We start from the raw sequence: 15,345 nt of genomic DNA, 5'->3' as shown, positions 1-15,345 counted from the left end.
AACTCAAATGTGTCAATTAACCTATGAGAGGTTTCCAAAGCCATGACAGATACACGTATATAAATTCTGTTTATGTACTTCTGATTTTGAAGGCAATAAAAAAAGAATGACAAATTTTTCAGTCACTATTGAGATATAACTGAAAACATAAGTTTGTTTTGATTTTAATTTTAGATGGTGAGAAAAAAAGTTGTCTTTTAATTTGGTGTGTGCACATTTGTGGTTTAAACCACAAATTATACTTTATTCAACTTTAGTAGATTTTGGGTTTCTTTTCCTTACTTTTATTTTACTTGTGAGGAAAAAAAATAACAAGTATTCTCAGTAAATCTCAACTCAACAGGCAGGCCATTGAGGAGGTCATATTCTTAGACAGCTTAGAGAAAGTGACAATATGAATCTCTGTAGTTCCCTGCTAACAATGACATTTCCTTGATTTGCACCAACAAAGCACCTTCCTCATAGTGCACTCATCAGGAGAAAGACGTTAATTAAAATCCTGCTGTGCAGCAGATATGCCTAATTGCAAATACAAAACAGAGTCGAGAATTAAGGCATAGAATGAGTTGACTTCTACTCTGTGGTTTTTTTTTACTCCTTCACCCTCCTACAGAGAGAGAGAGAGAGGGAGAGTGTGTGGGGGTTGAGTAAAAAGAAAAGGAAGAAGGAAAGAAGGATGATCTTAAAAGTACATTTAATGAGCTGAATGAATATTTAAGTCCTAAAACGGAAACCGGTAAAGCATCAGCACAGTGTTGTCTTTTTGGATAGCTCCCAGATAAAAGCTATACCCATTAAATGTGAAATATTACACCAAGAGACAATGTAAGTGGAGACATAACCCTGAAAATTATTATCCATGTAATAATTTCAGGACAGATTTTGTGCCTTATTCATATTTTTCTCAGATTAAAAACTTAAACTCTTGGCACTGAATAGAGAATGAAATGTGATTAGCTATACGAGCAGTGTTACTCTATCCTGACACCCAATGTTAATGTGCCATATCCTCATTGATACACATATATTAATGTCAAATCTACTACCCCCCACATACAGTACATCTTGTATAATAAGAGACATGTTTGCTCTGTCATTGATTGGCATTAGCAGATGAAGTCAGTCAGCTTTTGTACACCCCTTCCCTTCACTGTACCATATGTTTCAGTGAGCTGAACAGATTTGGGCAGCCAGACAGGCACCATTGTTATTCTGTCTGTGTGAGGACAATGCGTGGAGACACATATTGGCATGATTTAGTGACGATGTGTTGTTTCTTTTCTACCCGTCTCTTTTTACAGTAAATGTTCTTCTCTATTGTCTCTGTAAATCTGCCGGTGTGTCTTTCTAAGCTTTTAATGCATGTCCTGCCTTGCATGGTTGACTTGCTAACGTTCTGCTTTGGCTGTACAGATAGGATGGAAACCCGACCATGTGTGACAGGTTGGGTTACAGAGTCCTTTGACATGTGTATACAGTGTTCCTGGACTGAAAGACTTGATATCTAGAATGGGTTTAGACTTGTGACCTTAAAAACAAAACCACCAAATAACCACCATATTGTATAGTGCACTACAAAAATATTCACACCCAGAGAACCTTGCAACATTTTGTCACAGCACAAAGTAGTATTGTGAAGTGGAAGTAAATTTATCTTTTTTTTTGTTGTTTTACACACAATAACCGTATACATAAAAATCTGAAAAACATGGTATGCATTGGTATTTGTCTGCACTGACTTGATATTTGATAGTCTCATGTTTTACTGATTTAAACACTCTTTCTTCAAGGGTTACCCTGTATTTGTCTTCAGTCTCTTTCCATTAACTCTGACAGCTTCCCAATCCCTGTTGATGTAAAGCACTCCCGCAATATGATACTGCCACCGCCATGTTTTAAGGGGAGTTTGCATTTCGACTGTAACTCAAAAGGTTCAGTTAAATTGGACATAAATGGACTATCTTGTAGTCAGGTGTCTTCTGAAGGGAATTGGTTGTGCAGAATGTTGTATCAGAGTAAAGATGTCTAAGTGCAAGTAAACCCACACTTATACTTTTTTTTCAAATTAAACAAAAGTTTCTTGAAGTACTATGCAGTACTTCACACTGGCCCATTGCATAAAAACCACAATAAAAATACAATATAGTTTGTGTTTATAATTTAGTTCTTTAAGTGGATAACCGTTTGTGCACAGCTACTGCAGCTTTAAGGTAAGAAAAATTAGCATCAAGAGTGGTTATTACACATTCTTGAAAATGATTTAAACTCTTGGAATTACCAGAAAAAAGAGTTAACTTTTATGAGCTGCAGGAATCGCGAAAAGCTTAGATTTTGCCCAGGAGTTTGTTTCAGAGGATTAAAGAAATTTCTCACCTAACTATTGTGAAATTCCAATATGCCCCATGACTTTGGATGACATTCTGCTCCAGTTCACTTACCTCACTGTGTGTGTCAAACCAGTGATACTTTAGTCAGTAGCTTATTCTGGCTTCCCTTTCCCACATTTTGGTCATGGTGTGTGTTCCAGCCACACCATGTTAGTATGTGTGCCATGCTCAACAGACTGCGACTCTGTGTGACAAGTCTTCCTTTTGCTGCTTCAAAATCCATGACATGGCAGTCAAGGACAGAGTGTTAGACTGTCTATCATCAACCTCAATCAGAGGCACAAAGTTACTGTCTGTTTACAACTTCCAACATGTATTTTTAAAGTTATTTTGGCTGTCAATAGAGATGCATCACTTACAAGAACTGAAAGTGAACATTTGTGGTTTTGTTCTTTTGAACCTTAGTTGATGCTAGGTCTCGACTATTCCTCTAATTTCTTCTAGTTGTATACACAGTTGTGGCCAAATATTTTTACACTGAAGGGGATTTTGTTTTTCATAGTCTATACTTCTTTATTCTTAGATCTCATTAGTAGATGTTTCTATAACACACTCAGGTCAATTAAAAAAAGACAACTTTTTTGCACATTTCCAAAACCTTTTCGTGGAAATATTTAACTTTACGCAAAGCCTAAATATTGACAAGATTGAGGTTTCTTTTTCAAATCTTCTGTAGATTGCTCATACTCACTCTTGAAATGTCAGAGATCTGCTTTAAGTGTTTTTCAGGTTTGAATGTTTATAAAAATGAGCATAGAAATTTATTTGGTGTTCAGTTTTAGTCTTTGATTATTCCATTTTCTAAAGGACTCTAGACTGACCAGGTTCAGTTATAGCATTTGAGCTTTTATTTTTTTATACTGATTCACAAATATTAATAATAACAAAGCTGTGTTTTAAAGAATCTATGTTGTGTAGGATACTCAAGTCCAGACTTTTATATCCTTATATGTCCAAGAGCTACAGATTTTAAAATGGAGATAAAGTAGTACCCTTGCTAAAGCTATGCTTCACTTTGGTATTTTTATGCACAATTAAATCCCCCCAAAATTCACATATTTAAATAATGTAACTGATTTAAAAACTACAATCAAATGGTTTATTTAAAAGGACAGTTTCTTCTTCTGTTTATTATTACTGCAGACCTCACTTTTCTGCTTATATGTTGTGTGTGCATGCAGTAACCTGTCTATTCCACTAGGGGACACAGTCCAGGTCCAAATTAGTCCCTTGTAGAAGGCATTACTTTGTTTAAGCATTGCTAGTGCATGTCTTTTATTGATAAATTATTCTAAGATTCAGACATGAAAAAATTTGAACAACTTTTTATTGTCTTAAAGCCACTGGAAATTCTGAGTACCCAGCCATTTACTGTCTTTAATCAGCAGTCAGAAAAGATGAGAGCTGGAGTCTCTGTGAGATCTTTTCTGTGCCTCCCAATGCCCGAGTGGTACATGCTCTTTGACCTTTAGATGTTAGTATACATCTTAGCTGCTCCTCCCTGAGGCAAAAGCAGATCTGCCTGGAAGTGATTGTCTCTGGGTTGTGCTAATGTGATAGCACAGATTAGCATTGTAATCCATTTAGCATAGAGCAGCTAATCCACTTTATTACTGTTGAAAAGGAATCAGATAATATTGGCTAGCACTACTGTGCTGCCTTAATGATTTTTGACTGATGAGAAATTAAGACATTCTGTATTAATAATTGATGTTTCTGATGATGAGTACAGGATTAGTAGTGACATAATAAACTAGATAATTTCATTTTACCTCCTGTGCAGGAAAAAGTGTTATCTACAGGGCTTTACAAAGTATTCACATTTTGTAACATTACACCAAGTTGTGTAAAGTATTTTGTTGGGATTTTATGTGGTGTGTCATGCATTTGTATTCAGTACAAATGTTGAATTACTCATTTGTGGAACCAATTTTTTCTGCACCTCTGGGACTTTTTGAGACCTGCGAGCTTTGCATATAATATATATGTCTGAGAATTCTTCAACAAAGTAGGTAAGCTCAATCGCACTGAATAAAGAGTGTTTGTGAATAGCAATTTTCAAGTTTTGCCATAGTTTCTAAGAAACATTTAGGTCTGGACTTTGACTGGGACATTCTACCACATAAACGCTTGATATAAGCAATTTCATTGTAGCTCTGGCTGGTAGCATGATGGTGTCATCACCATGTTTCACAATGGAAATAGTGGTGTGTTAAGGAGGATGTGAACCACATAGTATTACATGTATACACCAAAAAGTTCATTTTTGGTCTAAATTGAGCACCTTCTTCTGCTTTTTCTTGGCACTCTTTGTTGTTGGCTTCTTGGCTGTTTCTCTAGTTAAGCCACACTGATAGATGGATGGCTGAGTCCTGGTAGGTTTGTAGTTGTACTGTAATCTTGATTTGGAAAGCTTGAAAGATTATTAACTAATCTTCTCTAACAAACCTCTAAGGAATAAACTACATGCAGGCAGACTCAGTTTACTAATTAGGTAAGTTATTTGCACTGGATTTTAGCTTAGGCTGTCGAAGAGGCTAAATCCAAATGCAATACAGTATCATGTAATAATGTAGCATGTTTTAGAAAACATACTACATACTTTGCCCACAAAAGACTTTTTGTGGACAAAGCCAAAAGCTTTGCTGGCACAGCTGCCTTTGTAAAATGTGTCAAATGGTCAATAATACTTTATATGATCTGCAGGTTTTGCGACAAAGTCTGACCATCTTCAATTCAAATCAGTGGCTCTCCCTTGCATGCTCCTCTTTAATCCCAGTATGACTTAGCTCACCAGTATTGCATGCTTGTGGACATGCGGTGCTCTCCCTGGTGGCTTGTTTGTTTTGTTGGTGGTCAGATCCAGAGATGATATACAGGAGCTTCCCATTGAAGCCTCTTTGCTCCCTGGTGACTGTGAATCTGTCCCAACACAATAAAACTCTATACTCAGCCACTGCTATACACTGTCAGCTCTTAAACTCTATGCAACTCAGCACTTGGTCATTTGCACTGGGGGTAATATGATACACTCATCTTTCACTGAATGCACATTCATTCACATGTGGTGTTCTGTAGGCATATGCACCTAAAATGAACTCACCTAATAGGCCAGATTAGATAACCTCACCTGCTGAATCTGGCTTTAGTTCTTGTAATAGTTTCTTTCTTCTTGCCTCCTTCTCTTCTTTCCCCTGCCTATCTGCCTTCTGTTCTTTTCTGTGCAGCTGACCCCAGTCCATACAATGACTCCCAGTGGAAGTGTGTCAGGCTTTGATAAAACAGAACTCGAGGTTCTTTGTGATCAAGGTCACTACCTTCTCCGAGCAGGAGGCATGGCAGGAGGTGAAGAATGGCTGGGAAACAAACAAGAAGGCAGACCTGAATGAAATCAGGGTGAAAGATGGAGACTGTTTTAAGAAATGTCATGTTGTGAAACTGGATATTTGAGGGAACGGCTGGGCAGCACCTAGACTGCACATGGTTTCTCAGTTTATGATATAATAGATGACTATTTCTGTGAAGCCAAAATAAGTTTTGGCTGGAAGACAGACAAGCAGAAGACTTTGTGTGCATTTGTATCTTTTGGAAGAGAAAATCGTGAAATTTAAATAATGGAATTTCAATCTCCCAATATGAAGAAAATATACAGTTCCTTAAAACATATAGTACCCAATCTTATGGTCTATTTCAACAAAAAAGAAATTAGTTGTCAATCAGTTGGTAAGAGTATCCCAAAAGTAATAAAAAAAATAAAGCTTTGAGAAATTCAAAATTATAAATAGCAATGCCCTGGTTATTAACAGCTCCACCTTCTTAAAAACTTCAGCTTTCAAGGAGCTGGGGTTTTTTGTTGTTTAACGGTGGCAGAGGGAATACAGAGAGGTTGTTGTCATAATATTATTATAATTAAGCATGAAGTGACTCACCTGCCTGGTCGACCATCTGCTTCCTGTCCAATTATCTCCTGTTTGTGCCCGTTACCTGCAAACACTTTAGACTGAAGGGCACAAAGAACTACCAAGAGTCATTACAACTTTAATAAGACTTGCCTTACACTTGTCCATATGTCCATAGAGACCAGTGTGTATGTCTGTATGTGCAAGCTTAATCTATAGCGAGCTGAAAGCTGCTTGTGTAGGTTTGTGTCAGAACTGCATTTTTCTGCCAAATTAGAGGAAGAGAAGCGGATTTAGAATAGAATACAGTTTGAGTGTGTGCATGTGAGAGACGGGCTTTGTAAGCAGATGTCCTGGCATTGCTCGGACTGTTTCTATCACATCAGTGTGCAAAGTGGCAATTCCATGCCTTTTCTGCTGAGGAATCTTACCTGGGGATTCATGGAGCACAACTCTTGCCCAGATGCCATATTACCATAATTGCTTTGAAATGACTCAAACTATGATCGAGAAAGATGTACTTTTGTGATGCAGCAATTAAAGCTATAATGTGTTGGAAAATGTACGGTTGCGTCTACTAAACAAACATTCTTAATAACACCATCAGACATGACTTCAAAATACAATCAACATTTATTTTCTATTTTCTTTGTGTTCTTGTAACTGTCTTCTATTTTTCTGATATATGTTTGATACTAATAAAATTACAATGTCAAAAATAAATTTGAAAATACCAATCTTGTTGTTTGTGCTTTGGATTTTTCAGATCCGGGTAGATGGTTCCTCTCGTGCCCTTCAGTATGAGACTGTTCAAGCTGTTGAGAATGGACCCATCCTGAGAGATATGGCCTTCTCCTCTGACCACCACTACCTCTACGTCATGTCGGAGACTCAGGTCAGAAACGCAAGAAAAATCACGTTTTCTCCGCTTGCTGTCATATTATTTCATTAAAAGCAGCAGTTCACATTTTATTATGTAAGAAAGAACAATAATCTTTGGTATGCCGAAAAGAATTTTGGTACAGGATGGCATAAGAATGGAAAATGTTTAGATGCTGTGACTGTTTTTTATAGTGGCAGACTATGAGGGCAGATCTATAAAGGATAGTTGTTTTAAATTATAGGGAGATGAGAGTGGTCTTCTTCCACATGTGTGTGCACCCACTGTGCATGTAGGCGTGTGCACGAGCAGATTTACACCATCTCTTAGTACCTTTGATGACATGAATCTGGTGTAAAATAGCAGCACTCTGTGTAATGGACACAGTCCGTGAATACCTATCCTAGACAAAACCCACCAAAATAACACCACTAAAAGTCACTCTAATGCAGGCTCCTGTGAGCGACTGGATTTCGTCTGATGTTCTACATGACGGCACACGTATAGAAACACATTGATTACATTAGATCATAGGTGGGGATGGCCTTTTTGGCATCACACTGGCCGCTACACACAATCAGAGCCCAACAAATACAAATACGGTAGCACAACTATCCTGGTAAATACACAGCAATTGCAATCATATTAAGGAATATTAAGAACATTTCAGCTTGTTTCATGATCTGAAACGTTTAAGTGTGGCAAAATAAATAAAAACTGAAGAAATTAAGGGGCCCAACACTTTTTTTACAGCACTATTTGTTCGAATGCGACCTAGCTAACAAATGAATATGATGAAGGCATTATCAGAATGATAAAAAAATAAAAATATTGCAGCATTTGTGAAATACTGTCCAACTTGTAGTTGAGTGTACATGGCTTTGAAATAAGATTGAATTGACCTGTATACAATTATTCTAAATCTGACTAAATTAATGTTATGTTTGTGCTGAACTGGAAATGATTAGTTTGGACAGGATTGGGTGTGATTAGATTTGATGTGAAAATGTTATGATATTTTTTCTGTGTACTGTGATGACTTTTCTCATGTTTGGGTAATAACTTTATATTTAAAATAACATGCAAAACACAGACATAATCAGGATAACAGTGGATCTTCGTTTGCCACTTACTATTTTTGGGACCATTTAAAAATCTTGCCGAATCTCCAAAGTACATATAATTTGCACATTATTTCCTTTTTTATACTCCTATTTCCTGCCATTCAATATCACTGAATCATTGTTGTTTTGTTGTCAGCATTAGCCTTCCCTCAACTCTACATTGTTTGCTGCTTTCAGAGGATTAAAGACCTCTGAAAGGTCTTTAATCCTTTTGGTGTCAAAAATTAAATTTTTGACACCATGGAATTGTCAGTTTTTACTGTTAGAGTGCATAGTATTTGTTTGTGTGTGCAAAACTGCACGCATTTGAGGAGCCCAGATTATTAGATAATGTTCTAAATATCAAACAAACAAAGAATGAGTTAAAGCTGCCCTTTTAATCAGAGCTCTTATCATTTTCCCTTGAGGTCTCAGTCTGTCAGCTGAATGAGAGATGATGGAAAAACAAAAATATTCAGACGTTGTTTATCAAGAGTTCAAATACGCGGTCCGCCGTGTGTCTCTCTCAACTATTAATGTGCTAATCTGCCTTCTCCCCACTTAATAAACTTTATAAAAGATCATGGAGATCAACATTGTGCATAATAAAACTTATTCTCAATTTTGCCGTATTTCACATTATTTAATGTGTCATTGTTACAGCCAATCAAGTTTACAAATTCAATATTGTAATTATACAGCTCACACTGGGAAAAAAACAACCAAGTGGGTTACAACATATGAAGGCTTTTTAGCAATTAGTCAATTTGCTCAGTTGTAAGTCTGAGCTCCTCTAACAGTTTAGGCAAAACAATTGAGAATAGCCAAACACAGAATAAAGTAGTAAATAAAGGCAAAAAATACACAAAAATACAAAACCCAAATCCAGTGTACAAACAATCTTAATCATTGCCTGAGGAGTTTGAAGAGCGTCAAAAGATTCAGTGAGTACCACTTGTTTGTATTCTTTGACTGATTGATTGTACTTGTGTGATTTAATACATTTTATGTTTTTAAGGTTAATAAATGTAGGTACCCGAATTAAGTTTTCAAAAAATAATTTCAGTATCACTTGATATTTAGTGCTTTGAAGAGCAATATGTGAATTAGTCCAAGAATTGCCAGGGTTAGTCATTATTAAGGATTTATCCTTTTGATTTAGAAAATTTGAATAATGTGTTAGTATCTCTTTCCACCTGCTGTGATTCTTCTATCAAAAACAGTTTAGTTCCGACATGTCTTTAATCACTATCAGGAGGAAGTGCAAATTACTTTCTGTGAGATATAGACACACAGCTAGAAAATTCGTACTATTTTCCTTCACAGATTTCTTGAAATGAAATTGTTTCATCTTCAAGTTCATGCCTCAGGTTAGATCCCAAATAGTTCTTGAAATGGAAAAAAATTCAAACATAAACTCTCATTTGGCAAGTTTCTAAACAGATTACAGTGTTTTTCTGACTCAGAGAGAATCAGTAATATTCACTTGTTAGGGTTTTTTAAACTGTACAATGTATTTGCTCACAGGCTGCACACAGCAACATACGAGGACACTCGTGGAACTCCTAGCAGATGTTGCATTTTATAGTATGGCAGGTGTGGTGTTTGTACAACACTATTAGATGCATAGGTTAGAAAAATAAGACAAGCTTGAAATAAAATGGCATAAACATGTTTTACAGAGCTGCTGTTATAGCCATAAACACACAGTTATTGTTCAAAACCTTGCAAAATGACTTAATTGGTTTTCTAACAATCTTCTTATCAGAAATAACTACATTTAATGCTTTTGAATCATAAAAAAATAGTTCCCAGAACGTCCAGTGTCATATTAATTTCCTTTGTTCTTAAAAAAGGTGGGATTCTATTACTTTATTGACTTCAATTACTGTTTGATCTGTTCAGCAATAAATGTCAATTTGAATTGCCATTGTTTGCTTTCTGCTAACCTCACAGTGACTGCCAATTTCAGAGGGCATGTGGATGGTCATCCTAGCAAGCTCCAGTATCGAGTGAGGAACCACTCGCTTGATGATTGCGCCGGTTTAGAATAACATCCAGAACACACATGCACACTCCCAATTCCCAGCAGTGATGGATGCTATTATAAAGCAGGCTGAGTTGGTCGATGGCTAAAGGCCACCTGCTGTTTCTGGGGCCTGGAGCCGAGACGCTCACTGAGAGAGTGTGATTCTTAGAATGAGGGAGAAATACAGACAGAGGTCAGAAGGAGAGTGGCAAGGGTGCCCCGAACAGGCAGCTGAGAACATAGTTGATCAATAAAGCTCTTCACATGCTGTTTTAGCCCTGAAATGCTCCCCTTCAGCTTGGTGATGATGGATCCTAGCGGGTGTTTGTCCTCCACTGAACAGAGAAAGTTAGTCACTTAGAGTGGGATTTTGGCTCAGAGATAATCTGTGTCTCCTAAAACGAAATTAAATTATTTTCAGAATGAGTGAAATATTGGGAAATTTCAAAAATTTGCTAAAATGTGGAATGTGCTTTTATGTTTTTCTACTTTTTGCCACTAACTTAATTAAGTAATGTTTAATTAAGTCAACATCTGAAAGAAGATCTGTGGAATGCATAGCTTTCTTGACTTTAATGAAGAACTCTTACAAAGCAGTTATTATGAATACAACCATTACTAACCCTATCTTGAGGGTTAGTAATGCCAAAAGGATGCAATCTTTTCAGTCTCAGAAATTCTGTTTTAGTCATGCCATCATTGCAATAGACTGTTAGACAATATAAACTCTTCTAAGAGCCAGGCATATTCATTCACTATTGATTGTAAAAAAAAAAAAAATGTCCCTTTCATATTCACTGTTTTGTTCCTCTTTTTTTATTTCCACTTTCTATGTGTCTATTGTCTTTATTAGGCTTATTTTTCATCGAGGATTATTGAATTTTCCAACTACAACCTATTTTCATGAAGACTTTGTCAAGATAATGAGGAGCCATTGTAATTTGTTTTCTTGCCTAGTATTTCTTACATTTCTTTATCCTTATTCTGTATCTATCTCTCTTTCCGACGACCCATTTTCATTTTTATCATGTGCCATCCCCCAATGCTCCTTAACGGAGTGATCTGTCACTCCTGGTTCCTTATTAATCCAGTGATTGGTGGTCCTCTAATGAGATTTTTTTCCCACTGCCTCACCCCTCCTTAAGATTCACACACATACAGGCATGTCTGATTTTTTGTGTTAGTGGGTTAAATAGATGTTCAGGCATAAAACACTTAAATGATGGAGCAGCCTGTGATTTTGGATGCTAAAGTTGCTGTTTGAGTGATTAGGGCAGGTCAGTCCCACTGTTGATATGTGCTGGTACCAAACCTCCCTACTGTGTTCAAATGATGTTTGCACTGTTTCATGTGTCAACCTCATCCTGGTAGAAGACAATATTACATTATCAGCTCAACATCCATTAAAAAAAACCAAAAGAAACAACATAATATGCATAGAAATCACTTACTAATTCCTCTGGCACTTTTTATTGTTGTTTTTCAACAGTCGAATGATTTAAATAGGAGCAGACTCTGAGATGTATAATTTATAATTATGAAATACTTTTTTTCCCCCATCAATGTTGCAAATAAACAACTATAAAATCCACAGATCATTTTAGGCATAAATAAATGTAAAAATAATGTCTAATTTTTCTTGGAAAATATTGATTTTAAACACAGCATAAATATTTATATCTCTTAACTTTTTCACATTTGGTCACATTCTAACTACAAACTTGATTTTTTTGTTTTGTTTTGTTTTTTTATTCTAATGAAATCAACCAGATGATGGTCAGGCTAGATCCTGAAGAGCTGATGTCCTGCTTGGGATTTTATCAAGTTCTGCAAAGTCCTGCTAATGAGCAGTTTAATTGATTCAAGTGTGTTAACCCAGGGGAACAACACATTCAGGACTATAGGGACTAGAGTTGCTCACCTCATGTTATACCAGCACAAAATGGAGGGAAGATTACACATGATAATTGCAAAATTTTCACCAATAAAAATCCAAAAATAGTGGCATGCACTTATATTAAGCACTCACATGGGGGTGGCCATCATGCTGTGGATTTGCTGGTAAACGTTTGGTAAAGTGGAAAGATTTAGATCATATTTATTTGTTAGAATGGCTTAGTCAAAGTCAAGAAATATTTATTTATGAGCTAATTTTAGAAGAACTACTCTCCATGTTTACACTTGTTGGACGCATTCTGAAAATGCTTGCATCAGTAAGTGTAGCTAAAGACGATTTTACTAAGTGTTGACTTTTAATTGCTGAAGGATTTGGTCTGTTACCATCTGTGATTTTATTTTCACTTCAGGTTTGCGCTACTTTATGAATGAAAAATAACAAAATGTAGGAAACGGTTATGAAAATTTTGTAAAATTTCACATCCTGCATTTTCTTAAAATGAATATGATTTAGACTGCTGACCACATTATTCGGCAGCTGGCTGTGCTGAGACATGAGTTTGAGAGCATTTGGAAGTTATACCAGCTATTTGTTGAATCTTAGTCGTTGAATCCATCCTTTAGTGTTCACTAAGTCATGCTGTTGCCCTGCAGCAACCAACAAGTCCTCAAACTTATCCTTCCTACTTCTATCAACTGAGTCAGTGCTTAGATTTTATGTGACTTGTCCCGAAGTTGCCTCAGTCTCTGTAATTTCTTTTGACATTTGTACGACTTTACATTCAGCTAAAGAATTTGTTGCCACTGTCACATTCAGGGTGATGAAATATTTATATTCAGTGTAGCAAATGCTGATCTGTAAGTGTGAATTATTGAAAATGTGTACTACAGCAGGGTGAGATCGTTCAAAGTCAAATCCTTCTTTTCCATCCCTGAGGGAAATATGATAAGCCAATTTGTGGAAATATCACATCCTCACATCTCAGGCAAAATGTTTTCTACCAAGATCCTTTAATTTCTATCAGCAAAAATTTTTCCCCCATCCTTCAGTATCCGACTTCCCCAACCCTTGACTGTGTGGCTGAGAATTAAAAAGGTGTTCAGATGTGCATATTATGTTGTGTCAGAGATTAGCTGTAGACTTGTGGTCTGACAAAGCAGCTGCACAGAGATGATAGGCTCCAGCTGTTTTTGCCTGACATTCATTTGAAAAATTGTCAACAAAGTGGTTGAAAATTATCTTGATGCCATGGGACTATCTTATGAAGCTTGACCGGTTATCTGTTTTCTGCAAACCCATTATTCAGTGTAACAGATGGATGTGTTAGACAATTTGTCATTTATGTAGGACAATGTTAAACACCTTTGGACAGGATCTTAGTTCCTAGTTACAGTCCAAGCAGCTAGTCTGGTGAGGTCGGATCTCTACAGGCTGTACAAAATTAATCACTGTACGTCCCAAAAATTTTTTGTGCCAAATATAAATCTTTGCAGTGATCTGCTCACCCTGACTCGTGCACTGGTAACTGACATTTTAATAAAAACACATTCAAACAACATTGCATATACTGTATGTATGATGCATGCTGAGGTTACACTACTAAGCATTGGAATATCAATCAGTTGGAAAAAATAGCAGGATGTCTTTGAAATTATCATTTGTAAGCTGCCTCTTGCTTGTTTAACTGCATTTTCTCTTTGGGTAAGAGAAGCTCAGAATCTCTGGAAGAAAAAGGTGAAAGAAAATGATTGATTATTTCCAAGTCATTTATCTTGCACTGCCGAGGATGACAGTGCAATTGATGGCTCCGTCATTTAACCTCTGGAACGTCAAATGAAAACAATATTACACTTGCAGCCACTGGGCCGCACTGTTAGTTGAATTTATGATGTAACAATGTCAATTGGGTGTTAACTGATTGAGCGGTGCCTCAGCTGTGATGAGGCATTGAGTGGTTGATGTGTCCCTTGCTTCATTTGGTTCCTACGTCAATCTTAGCCTTTATCCAGGTGGAGAGGAGGGAGGTGAGACAAAGAGCAAGACAAAAGAAGAGAGAGATTCACCAAAAGAAAGGGATGATAAAATTGATGAAGTTGGTTTTCTATCCAGTAAGTAACTATGAATTAAAAAAGCACAAAATTACTAATGTTAGTACAGGACATGACTTAAAGAGCTTGCAAAACAGACCTTTTAGAATATATTGAAGAGAGAAATTGGGAAAATGTGGTTTAATTGCAGTCTGTTTGGCATCACAATATCCAGCAACAATCTTGCAATTCCTTACCATTTTTTTCATTAATGTTTCATGGATTACGGTGTCCTAGGTGTGAAAATAATGTGTTCTCTTAAGGTTGTTGATTTTGTCATAACTGTGAAAATAGCATTGTTACTAACTGACTAAATGTAAGCGTGTCGTAGACATGTCCTGGTCATAGTTTTGTCGATAATTTCTGATCTCCAGCAGTGTAAACATCTCGCATCCCGATTAGAAATGTTTGCAACAAAAATCTATGATTAGCCATGATTAGAATATTTCTCTCTAGTCTTTTGTCATTAGTGACAAATAGTTCAAAAAGCAACAGATCACATCCTGTGTGCGAGGAAGCAGTTTCTTTAAAATAAGTTTTATTTCTTTTATTAATTACATAACTTACCCTTTAACTGGTCTTTAGCATATAAGGTTAGCAATTAGCCAAGGGAGACACATAAGTCTCCCTTGCCTTAACTTTGACATTTTGAAAAGTCTACTAACATTTCCAAATCCAACATTTTGCATGACGGAAAGCTCAAAACAATAAAATTAAATGATGGTACTTTGCTATAATAAGTTTAGCTTTCCTCTTATCAGTTTGCCAAAACATCACTGTCAGGCCACCAACAGTTTCTTGAAGCCTGAATGATCAGTCATTCTCCCAATGATAATTCAGTTTAATTTGAAACAGCATATTACACCTTCTGTGCTTTTTTGCCTTTAATTCAAACGCTTAGTGTTCTAACTGATCTGAATTACTAAATCCAAGTGACTTCACTTGGTAAAACCATCCACACTGAAGAATGTTGTGGCCAAACTGAAAATTATCTGATTGCTAAACCAATTTAATTTTAACCAGTTTTTGTCTCACAAATCTCTACTTCCCAGCCAACAGATTG

General features: G+C 36.4%; 1 protein-coding gene across 1 annotated transcript in view; it reads left to right on the top strand.

Annotated features, from left to right (window-relative positions):
• plxna4 (plexin A4) overlaps positions 1-15,345 on the top strand; it is a 248,239-nt gene that overhangs the window by 119,907 nt on the left and 112,987 nt on the right. The window contains exon 4 of the mRNA XM_023350185.1: positions 7,053-7,181. Within this exon, the coding sequence (XP_023205953.1) occupies positions 7,053-7,181 (129 nt within the window). The remainder of the gene's footprint in view (positions 1-7,052; positions 7,182-15,345) is intronic.

This window comes from Xiphophorus maculatus, chromosome 17 (assembly GCF_002775205.1).
Source record: "Xiphophorus maculatus strain JP 163 A chromosome 17, X_maculatus-5.0-male, whole genome shotgun sequence".
Classification (NCBI taxonomy): Eukaryota; Metazoa; Chordata; class Actinopteri; order Cyprinodontiformes; family Poeciliidae; genus Xiphophorus; species Xiphophorus maculatus.
Note: the sequence above shows the minus strand (reverse complement) of the source record. Positions and strands in the feature narration are given on the sequence as shown.